This window comes from Vulpes vulpes, chromosome 3, assembly GCF_048418805.1.
Source record: "Vulpes vulpes isolate BD-2025 chromosome 3, VulVul3, whole genome shotgun sequence".
Taxonomy (NCBI): Eukaryota; Metazoa; Chordata; class Mammalia; order Carnivora; family Canidae; genus Vulpes; species Vulpes vulpes.
In genome coordinates, this window is record NC_132782.1 from 137,913,931 (window position 1) to 137,926,067 (window position 12,137).

General features: G+C 42.7%; 1 protein-coding gene and 1 non-coding gene across 3 annotated transcripts in view; both read left to right on the forward strand.

Annotated features, from left to right (window-relative positions):
* The window catches only part of LPAR3 (lysophosphatidic acid receptor 3), a 77,256-nt gene that overhangs the window by 22,175 nt on the left and 42,944 nt on the right, over positions 1–12,137 (forward strand). For both annotated transcript variants that reach the window (XM_072754721.1, XM_026004801.2), the window contains exon 2: positions 2,160–2,916. In XM_072754721.1, the coding sequence (XP_072610822.1) occupies positions 2,181–2,916 (736 nt within the window). In that variant the 5' untranslated portion in view covers positions 2,160–2,180. The remainder of the gene's footprint in view (positions 1–2,159; positions 2,917–12,137) is intronic.
* LOC112924523 (U6 spliceosomal RNA) lies at positions 6,654–6,756 on the forward strand. The gene has a single exon (XR_003235905.1). It is a non-coding gene; the product is annotated as a U6 spliceosomal RNA (small nuclear RNA).

The window sequence follows — 12,137 nt, forward strand, 5'->3', positions numbered from 1 at the left end:
ATACATAATAATTGCACTGAAAATTTTTCATGTGGCTGTTGGATTGTTTGTCTTGAATTTCTATATACTTTCAACCCTATTGAAAGCTAAATGTTCTCCTTGTTTATTTAAATTGAATTTCATTAGGTTAGTGTCTTCTATTCAAATTTTTAGGCTGGCGGTGGGCTTAGAAATATGACCTGTCTTAAGGGCCGTTTGACAATATATATCAGAAATCTTTAAATAAATTCATATTCTTTACTTCAGTAACTTGAAATCTGTGGATTAATTCTAAGCAAATAATTGGCCAAGTATGTAAAGATAAGTGCACAAGAACAAAGCCCTTGCTTATAGAAGCTAAATATTGGAGGCAACTAAAATATCCAACATTTAGGGATTAGTTAAGTAAAACATGTTATGATCGTATACTGGAACATTATGAAGCTATTAAAATTAAATATCTATATTTTTAATTTGGGAAAATGACCATGATATAGCATAGATCTATTGGCCTGTTACGTGGATTTGTCTGCTATTGGCAGTTAAACATTGGTGAACGTCTGCCAAAGAGAGTAATTTTTGTTTTGTCATTAAAATTGAGTCCCTCCCTTGTAATTGAAAGGCACTAGAGCCATTTGTCTCTTGAGACCACTCCTGGTTTGTTTATTGTAAGCTTATAAAATTATATTTTACCTTCTTCCATTTGCTATGGCTGAGAGTTATTATCTAATTCATTTAAAAGTATCATCACACCATTAAAATAATAAAAAAGTTGTCTAAGATACATTTGTATTTTGTGCTACTTTAATCGATATTTGATCTGTTTATCCTGATTCTGGGTATGGTTTTAGACTGCAGAATTTATGAGAACCTTAAAAGCTGGGGATTTCTATTAAGCTTTCCCGGTTAGAGCCACTTCATTCCAAACAGTGGACTGCTCAGCACCTGGCCCTACTGGATCTCTGGTTCCCAAGTGAATCAATTGCAGCCTCATTCCCTGAAAAGGAGCCCATGGTCATTCTCCCTCTAAATTTCCTGGCTTTTGGCTCCAGTCTCCTTTGACTGGACCCTTCATAGCTGTGGCCAGACCCTCCAAGGCAGAACACGTGGTCTTTCCACCAAGCACAGATGGAGAGGCATCCTTAGAGCCCCTCCCATCCCTTCCTTGGCCAGAATCCCTTAGTTTTGATGTCCAAGAGATCTTGTCCTGAGATGAGTGCCTTCTCTGTCTGCCTGATACCCCGGTTTGGGGTCTCCTTTTAGACATGTGTCCCAAGGACTTGTTCTCACTTGGCAGGTATGTTTGGATGTCTGCCCAGACTCCAGAGCTCAGTCTCGTCCACAGAGCCCTGTTCTTCTACCACCTGCCATATTGAAGGCCCAGGGAAGGAACCTGACTTAAAGTGATTGTGTTGGAAAATCCAGGAAGCAGATTCACCAGTGATACAATTTGGATTAGGGCAATAAGGAAAAAGTGAACCAAAAAAGTATGGAGGAGTATTGAGAACAAGGTCTTCAGCCCTGCATCACATACTAAATAAGTGAGCGTTGTCATATAGCTTGAAACCAAAAGATGGCAGAAAGAGGATGAGGCGTGGAATCAGAGGTGATAGAAAATTGATCTTTTGGGGAATCCATTTGGTCATGTGAAGAGTAACTCAACACTCATTATCTCGAGGAGAATGTGCCCGTCATTACCAACTTGCCCCTGCCTAATGAACAAAACCCATAAATAAGGAATGAGCTGGAAGCCACCAGGAGAAAGCATTAATGTGCTGTGCTGTAGTTATTACTGATGCAGAATGGATATTGAAGGGCTCAAAATATTTGATCCATGCTGATCCATGATCATTCAGTCAGCCAGCCAGCCATTCAACAGATACCATCATGAAGCAGCCAGGGCAGATGGGCCTTGGGATTATAATGGTGAACAAAAGAGTCATCGACCCTCCCTCCCTGTGCTTGCGCCTAGCCTGGGAAACAGGCAATTATTGAGGCAAGATAAATGCTGTGATAAGGGGTCAGGGGCTAGAATCGAAAGCAGGGGATGTTTACCCCGGGTTCTGAAGGATTAACAGGAGTTGGCCAGAACAGAGCCTTAGCAGTGGCAATTGGGGGTTGGTTTAAGTTATTGGATTTGCAAAGAGTGATGTTTGTTTCTTCTTTAAATCTCTTTCTAGGATGTTCAGTTCTTCTCCACAATGAATGAGTGTTACTATGATAAGCGGATGGACTTTTTTTATAATAGGAGCAACACAGACACTGCCGATGAGTGGACAGGAACGAAGCTGGTGATCGTTCTGTGCGTTGGATCATTTTTCTGCCTGTTCATTTTTTTTTCGAATTCTCTAGTCATCGCAGCAGTGATCAAAAACAGAAAGTTTCATTTCCCCTTCTACTACCTGTTGGCTAACCTAGCTGCTGCGGATTTCTTTGCTGGAATTGCCTATGTGTTCCTGATGTTTAACACTGGCCCCGTTTCAAAAACTTTGACTGTCAACCGCTGGTTTCTCCGCCAGGGGCTCCTGGACACCAGCCTGACTGCCTCTCTGACCAACCTGTTGGTTATTGCCGTGGAGAGGCACGTGTCAATCATGAGGATGCGGGTCCACAGCAACCTGACGAAGAAGAGGGTGACGCTGCTCATTTTGTTTGTCTGGGCCATTGCCATCTTTATGGGGGCAGTCCCCACGCTGGGCTGGAACTGCCTCTGTGACATCTCTGCCTGTTCTTCCCTGGCCCCCATTTACAGCAGGAGTTACCTCATTTTCTGGACTGTGTCCAACCTTGTGGCCTTCTTCATCATGGTTGTGGTGTACCTGCGGATCTACATGTATGTCAAGAGGAAAACCAATGTTTTGTCTCCACATACAAGTGGGTCCATCAGCCGCCGGAGGGCACCCATGAAGCTAATGAAGACGGTGATGACTGTCTTAGGTAAGGAGGAACCAAGTGAGTCATTCTTCCCATTTATTCAGCAAATATTTATCAAGGGCCTAGAGTACGCAAGGTGCTCACTAGGCTGTAGGAATGCCGTAGTGAACAAGAGCAGTCATAAATCCCCAACCTGCTTGGAGCTCATACCTACTGGGGGAAGACAACAGAAGTATTCTAAATAATTGTATAATACTTTTTAATATAACATTTATAAAATAAGATGCTGAGGAGTCTCAGGGGGAAAAATAAAGCAGGGAAGGAAGATGAGGAGGCTAAGCAGGTCTAGTCTGTGATTCTAGCTTCAGCTAGAAGATGACTTTTTGAGCAGATGTGAAGGTGGTGAGGAAGCAAGCCATGTGTGCCTGGGGAAGGGCACCAGGCAGGAGATGCAATAAGCCTAGGAGCCTGGAATAGCAAGGAGGCCAGTGTGGCTGGAATAGAATGAGTGGGGAGAGTGGGAAGATGGGAGGTCAGAGGGGTGATGGGAGGTACAGGGGCCACTCAGATCATGTTGGGCTGTGTAGTTGTCACAAGGACTTTGGCTTTTTCCAAGTGAGAGAAGAAACCATGAGAAGGTTTTGAACGAGGGAGTAAACATGATTGGACCTGCATTTTAATGGTATCTCTCTGGCTGCCGTTTTGTGAGGGGTAAGGGCAAAGGCAAGAAAATTGCTGAAGAGGATATTTCAGTCCTCAGAGTGGTGATTGTGACTGGGCCCAGAGGGCAGTTGGCAGGTAGTATGGTATGGTTGAATCCTGGATATTTTTTAAAGGTCAGGGTGATAGGATTTGCTGACGGGTAATGTATGAAGCAAGGTGAGAGGAGGAGGGAAGGTGGTCAGGGTTATTCACCCAGATGGGGAGGCGGGAGAGGTTTGTGGGGAAGATCAGGAGTTTGGATGTGGACAAACTAAGTTTACAATTGTGTTAGACATCTGAGTGAGTGATTGAATCAGGAATTCAGGAATACAGTCTAGACTGGAGAATCACTGAGAGTCAGTGGGGGAAGAAATGGTTTTTTAAACCTCAAGACTAGATAAGCTCACTATGGTGAGGTGAATGTGGTTGCTGAATGTAGAGAAGACAACCAAAGAATAAGCCTTGGGGCACTGCAGTGTGAGGAAGGTAGGAAGGCAAGGAACAACCAGCAAAAGAGCCAGAAAATGCGGGAGAATATGGTGGCCTAGAAGCTATGAAAAGAGAGCCATCAAGGAAAGAGAGTATCAGCAATGTTAACACACTTGGGAGGTGGAGTTAAATGAGGTCTTACTGGGCTTAACTTAGCAAACTAGTAGTTTTTGGATGACTTTGAGGAGATCAAATTTGGTATAGCCAAGAGCCTGATCAGAACAAAATGAAGAAAGGGATGAGAGGCCTTAGGACAGCAAGTGTGAAAACCTCTGAGGACTTTTGCTTTGCCCTGCAGTCCCTGTCCCCAGAAGATGTATTTGGTGCAAAAAGTTTTCCCTTTGTTTTGTTTCCTCTCTGGGAGGCATTCCCCCAATTCCAGCCTCAGTTACAGGTGGAATTGGTGCTGTGTGGGTTCACAGGCCTTGTCTTCTAAGTTAGAGAGGCCGTTTCTTACCATGTGCAGTGGTAGCTGCTACAGTAGTGGGGACTGTTATTGAGAGAAGTCCCAGATACGTTCCTGTCACATCCCAATGTGGAGGAGTTCTTGGGTAGCAAGTCATATTAGAAGATGCAGGGAATATGTGGTGTGGCATGGGAGCCATCATGTTATCTCCAGGTCCTGGAATTGCTAGTAAGATGTGGAAGTCAGCAGACCCATAGCGTGATTGTTAAAATGATTTCAAACTGAGGATTTGTTTTAGTTGACAAATATTTATATAGTACTTACTAGGTGTCAAGCATTGTTCTAAGCATTTTATAGATATTGATCTACTCAATCTTCATGCCAGTTTTGTGATGTGGGTGCTGCCTTTACCCTCATTTACCAGATGAAGAAAGTGAGCAAAACAGTATGCCCAGGGCTGCTCAGTGATGGATGAATAGTGGCACCAACACTCACTGTGCAGTTGGCCTTCAGAACCCACGTGTTTTATACGACATTCCACAGTTAGTTTTGACTTACTTGGACTGTTTACTAGTTTCCTCTTTGTCCCATCTTCTGCTGTGATGACGTCAGTCTTCATTTAGCCCCTTGACAAGAATACAGGCTGAGAGTAAGAAAAGGATGCAGGGGTCACATTTCTCAATTTTCTACTCAAACTAAACAGGATGTTGATGTTTTTGGTGAAGAACAACATTCAAATTCATATTTATTGGTATTGTCAATGGATTTGCTATTTTCCCTTCTTGAATTGTAAGTATCATTGTTTGGCTGTGTGTCTTGAGAAACTACCTGCCTGATTAAAGAGAAAACTTTTTCTTTGCAGCATATTATATATTATATGCAAGGTGAGATAGAAAAGGCTTCTGTAACCCTAGGTGGGGAGAACAGGACTCTGCAGGATTGTCATGGTCACTAGCTTTAGCTTTGAATGTAACTTTGTCTGGAATGGTTACAGAAGGGTAAAATACAGGAGCAATGTGGTTTGGGCAGATGTGATTGGATAAGGGGGTAAAAAACGGAATTACTAAGTAGGATAAGAGAAGTTGTGGTGCTGAGATGCAACAATGTGGAGGAACTGGTTAATGGCGGGAAGACAGCTTGATGGCGAGGACCTGGCGGACTTCCTAAGTGGTGAGACAGAGGGATTTGGTGGAAAGTGAGAAGTCTGAGGACAGAGGAAATGAAACTGAAGAGCTGGGTGGTATGAGGCTTTTAGACTTCCAGAACCTGATTTCTTTGGATTATAGAAGATATGGTTTTAGCCCCAAATCTATCGTTTCCTACAAGAATGATCTGAAGCACATTATTAGCTCATCTTCTCCTGGTTAAATGTCATCATTTGAGTCATAAAATCCAGTGATCCTATGATGACAATAAGTAACCAAAGTCAACACAGAGTTCAGTGTGTCAACTGTGTATCAAAGCACAGAATCTTTTTCCATGAAAAGATGTACCATCGTATCTCCTTAGGGAAGAAGCCCATCAGTTGCTCAGTGTGATGCATGTAAGAATTCAGCTGCCTAACACAAGTGTTTCCCAAGTGATAGTATCTTTGAAAACTTGAAAGTGCTGGCCCTACCATCACTGTAGTTACTGGTTCTACGTATGTGCAAATTAATACTTAATACTTATTTCTGTAATGATTACCTGATTTAGTCATTTAAAGCAGAAAGCTTTAGGAATTCAGGAATACAGTCTAGTCAATGGCTTTAAAGCTTTCTGCTTTAAATGATTAAGTGGTTTTCTGCCATTGATATATATGTTGTAGGAAAAGTTAATTTAAGATTAAAATTAAGATTAAATGGTTTTCTGCCATTGATATATATGTTGTAGGAAAGGTTAATTTAAGATTAAAATTTCAGCCAATAAATAATGTATTGACTGTCTCTTAAATAGGGTCTAAAGCAAAGAGTTGCATGAATTCATTGAGCTGAGTATTATTTCAGAGAAGAAAGATGAGATGGACAGGTGGAGTTTGGGGATAGCTTCTAGGAGGACTTGTGATGTGATCTGGAAGGATGGGTGAGATTTGAATGCACAAGAGGGAAAGATATTTTAAGTAAGAGAAATGGCAAAATAGAAGTGACAGAAGAACCATCTACAATTGAGTAGTACCACAAGGAAGGCCCTTGCAGATGCATATTGTGATACAACAGAAAGTAGCTTGCACCAGCAGCACATATACTCAAATTGGAATGGTACAGAGAAGGTTAGTATGGCCTCTGTGCAAGGATGACACGCAAATTTGTGAAGTGTTCCATATTTTTTCAGCCATCAAAAAAAAAAAAAAAAAGAAAGAAATGTTGTCATTTGCAATGACATGGATGAAACTAGAGGGTAGTATGCTAAGTAAAATAAGTCAATCAGAGAAAGAATTATCATATGATCTCACTCATATGTGGAGTTTAAGAAACAAAACAGAGGATCATAGGGGAAGAGAGGGAAAAGCAAGATGAAATCAGAGAGGGAGACAAACCATAAGATACTTTTTTAAAAAAATATTTTATTTATTTATTCATGAGAACACACAGAGAGGAGAGAGAGAGAGAGGCAGAGACACAGGCAGAGGGAGAAGCAGGCTCCATGCAGGGAGCCCGATGTGGGACTTGATCTCAGGTCTCTAGGATCACGCCCCGGGCCGAAGGCGGCACTAAACTGCTGAGCCACCCGGGCTGCCCAGAGACTCTTAATCATAGGAAACAAACTGAGGGTTGCTGGGGGGAGGGCGGGGGTGAGAGGATGGGGTAACTAGGGGGTGGACATTAAGGGGGTGGACATGATGGAATGAGCACTGAGTGTTATATAAGATTGATGAATCACTGACCTCTACCTCTGAGACAAATGATACATTACATGTTAATTAATTGAATTTAAATTAAAAAAAAAAAAAACCTCAGTCATGAGCCAGGAAAGTTTAGTTGGTCATCCTCTTTGGCAGGAGAGGGGGAGACCTTTATGGTTCTTTCCAGCTTTAGTATTTTGGTTGCACATGAAACATACAGAGCTGAACAGGGAGCAGATTATTTTCCTTGTTGAGGGAGGTGGTAGTGGTGATGGTGGTGGTGTGAATCTTAAATCTGTCTGTGAGTGGAAAGGCATCTAGGCATTGTGTTCCCATTTTAGCAGCCTTGCGGCAGAATGCTTGCTCATTTCTGAGTCATGATGTGTGATGAGCTCTTTACATGGAAGAAGTTGCGTTTTTGAGTGTTCTCATGGAAAAGACATTGGGGACATATGATGCTGCTTTCTATAAGGCACCAAGGCCCTGCCTAAGAGAGAGTCCTGTATTTTGAAACCCTGCTTGTTAACAAGCCTAATCAGCCTTAGCAACCAAACGAGTGCACAAGAAGCCCCTCGTGGAAAAGCTTTTCATTTAGTGGCAGACAATAGACCATGTCAACTCTGCACACAGTGATGTTCTGTTTCCTGGGAAATGGGCTGGATTTTCTCCTACTTTGCAATGTCTTGAAAGGCAAAAGAAAAGGCCGAGAGGATTCATGAACCATATTCTTGAAGTCTTTCATGAAAAATCTTCCATAAACTTTCTCATCTCTTAGGGGGTGGTTTTCAAACCTCAGGTTATGACCCACGGGCAAGTAATGAAATCAATTAGGAGATTGTAACTAACACCTTCTGTGTGTGTACAGGATTGTAATATATAAAATGTATTTCTTAACAGCCTTGTGGTCAAGTATATTTGAAAAGCCATGGTCTTAGGGTCAAAGTTTCTTTTCTGGCCGGTGATGACTGAAATCTTTTAAAATATGAGAAACATTATGGTTAAGGGACCTTTAAAAGGCTTGTGGGAATTGAAACGAACTGGATGTTTCTCTTGTCATTTCTCCCTCCCACCTCTGCACTTAGGTTAGTGTTAAATCCTCTTTGCTTTCTCTCAGGAGAGAGAGGAAAGAGGCAAAGTGGTTGTAAAGAAACAGTGCTGGGAGTTCTCACACTGGAAGGAAATGGGTGAAAATTAAGTCCATCCTGAGCCTTGCCAGAGTACTAATAATAAGCGTACATGATGCTTCTGCAACACTATGTCTTGTTCAGTGTTTTAATACATGTTCTCATCCCATCTTGGGAAATCTGGCAAGATAAGTGGGAAAGATATTCTGTTTTCCTGCCGCTCCCTTAGATGTGCCCTACACTCAGCTATAGTTATTTATGGTTTTGTGTTTGACATCTCTAAGTCTTGCAAATGGTGGAATGCCCCTTGTTCTGTCTGGGAAACTCCCATTCATCTTGTAAGAACTAACTCAAGGGCCTGTCTCCCCTGAATCTTTGCTTGCCCTACCTGGGTAAATCTGCTTACTATGTCTTTTCGGCCACTTCTCTATTTTGTTCATACTTCAATCAATCCACTTAATTGTACATGCCTTCATTTTAAACTAGAGTGTGCATGCTTGAGAGTCAGAGATTGGGCCTTGTTTGTCTGTCTTTGCATATCTAACATGTAGCATGCTGTCTGGAACATATTTGTTGAGATTATAATAGAATGAGTGAATGAATGAGGACATTGAGGTTTGGGGAAGTTAAGTGGCTTTTCAAAAGCTGGAATGAAAGTAAAAACCGGGTTTCCTCATATCCAGCTTGGCCTTTGGCAGGATCTGGCTGTGACATGCCTGTGAGGTGGATGGTGATCGAGGAATGGATGTGTCTCCCGTGTTGTAATAATATGGGAAACCGAGGTCTTAGAAGAGTGAGTGGTAGTGCAGTCTTGGGAAGAGGAGGTCAAATCACCATTTTTTGAGCGCCTACCAGTAGGAAATCTACGTGTTACATGCTTTGGGAATTTCATTTTACTTACCCTTCATAACAATGCTACACAGATCTGTTTTGTAGATAAGGAAATTTGGGTGGACTTAAGCATCTTGCCCAGAGATCTATATTAGCAAAAATAATAACAGTTAACATTCACTGTGTGCTACACATGGTTCTGAGCACTTAGCATGTTCTTTGAATCTTCATGTTAGCTCTTCGAGGGAGGTTCTGTTATTATTGCCAGTTGAGGAAACTGAGGCCCAGAGAGGTTCAGTGCCTTGTCTATGATTAGTAGCAGTACTGAGATTTGAATCCAGGCAGATTGGCTCCAAGACCCCACTCTTCAAGGTTAACGAGCAGCTTCACATAAGTGATAGGGATAGAACAACATTGACCCTACTAATGAGGTTTATAACTTGCAATTGCCTTGATTTCTAGTTATTTCTGCAAGGCCACTTGAACTCTCAGCATTTAGTTCACTCTTGATTTGTTCTAAAGATTTTGCCATATGGTAGTGACAATTATGACAACACATCTCTTGGGGAATGACAGCTGCACACTTGTGAAACTTTATGCAAGATGTAGTTGGCAAGATCAGGGGCTTTGGAATCAGGAGGGAACAGATTTAAATCCTGGCTTTGCCACTTCCAAGCTATGTGACCCTAAGCAATTAACTCAACACTCTGTGAGTTAGTTTCTTACACATGAGGGTAATATCAGTACCTCTGGCATGGCAAGGTTTTGAGGATGCAATAAGATAATGCACATACAAGTGCCTAGCGTAGCACTTGGCACATAGTATGTGCTAAGTAAATATTGGCTACTCTTCGTAGGCTTTGGTTTGACTCTGGAGAGCATGGCCCTGCATTTAAGCAGAGTGCCCCATTATTTCCAGTGATGTCACAGGTAGTGTGGAGGGGGAGGCCAGAGGCCTACTGTTGATGCCCTCATGGTGGCAGATTTTGTTATGTGGCCAGACAGTCAGGAGGAAGTTGCCTGGGTGGGCTGCCTGGCAGTGAACTAAATGCTGCCAAAGGGCACCAGCTCAGTTCCTGGAGACCTAGGCCAACCTGAACATGTGACCACCATGGAACTGAAAGGCTCCCAGTTTGCATTACTAGTGCCTGTAAACGCCAACCCCAACCACAAGATGCTGTTAATGATTCCTGTGTCTGACAGATGATCTTTGCATTAATAATTCATTTCACTTTTGCAACATTTATGAATAAAACATTATAAGTGAGACCCTGACCATTAAGTGGTAGCTTAATAAGAATCCTGTAACACAGCACCGACATCTTAGGTGTAATCTAGAAAGCATTCCTCCTAAGAAACTGTCCCGCCTTGCTAATGAATCCTATCAGGATGCCTTGTTAGTCAAATACTGTTACCACCTAAACCAGGGTTAGGAAGTTTGCTCTCTGTCCAAAAACAGCTGAGACCAGAACCTAGGCCTTTTGATAGGATTTATGGATTTAATCAATGAAATTCCCTTGTTCCATTAAAAAAATGTGTACATGCACACACACACACAAACACACAAGCACACACACAAGCACACACACAGAAACCAGGAGTTGAGAAATGCTAACAGAATCCCAGGAAATTATCCAGATTTGTTTGCAGCTTCAGAACCCTTGTAGTGGCTTCTCCATGGCAGAAACCTGCTTCCAGTGTTCACTGCTTTGCATGCCTGAGTTATCAGATCTCTGCTTAAAAAAAAAAGTTAAAGCTTTGCCTTAAGAAATGCTGAAATGATCAGATTGTTGGCACGTAGGGGCTCTCTTGTCGCTGTGCAGTCCTATCAGGCGGAGAATGACTAATTCTTTTCAGAGGCAAGCCATCCAGGCACCAGTACTTATGCACTGAGTCCGGGGGCTGTTCAGGCTTCTGTTTGAAGACCAGCCAGTCAAGGAGCACCTTTGTCGCGGAGCCACGTGCTTCATGGCGTCGCAACAGGTGTCTTTGGGGAGAGAGGCACGTGTCCAGGTGAACTGGGAGTGCTCCCTGGCTCTCGTGGTTTCCACCGTATGGTGATACTGTCTGTACCCCCTCTTTGTCCCAAGGGGGGACGTGGGGACGGAGAAGACCCCGCTGCCTAATGTCACACCCTGTCCACACACAAGTGTCTGGGAGTCTGTGTGTTCCCTCTGCCTCTGCCCCTGCCTCTGCCTGTGTGGGTGCTTGTCTACCAGCACTTGTCTACCAGCCAGTCTATCTGGCTCTTGGTTCTCAGCCCCCCCCCAGCCCCCCCCCGCCCCCCCCCCCCCGCTTCGCTGTCTTGGATGCCTCCCTCTGCACTCAGCTCAGAAGGCCTTTTTCCAAATCCTTGTTCGCATTTCTAGTATAATCCCTGCCCTGCCTTCTTTCTTCCATTCCTTCCACATACCCCTTCAGTTCCAGTTCTGTTACACTAACTACGACTCAATTCTTTTATTCCCCTATCACACTTCCTCCTTCAGAACTGTTTTTCTGGCTTTTTTTTTTTTTTTTTTTTTGAAACCTGAAACCTTCCTCTTCTGCTGGAACAAACAATTACTGAATATTTCCCAAGTGTGAGGTACAGAAACACGGCTCAAGTTCTAGCTCTCTGTTTTCCTCCAACTTTATTGAAGAATAATTGACAAATGTAGCTGGGTATGTTTAAAGTATCTGACATGATGACGTTATATATATAAATGTGGAATAATTACCAAGATTGAGAAAATTTATATATCCATGTCCTTAGATCCTTTCTTTCTCTCTCTCTTTCCCTCTTTCTTTCTCTCCTTTTACTTCCTTTGCTTTCCTTCTCTATTTCATTCTTGCAGTACGAATGCTTCAGATCTATTCTCAGTAACTTTCAAGTATGCAATACTGTTTTATAAACTATGATCATCACACTGTA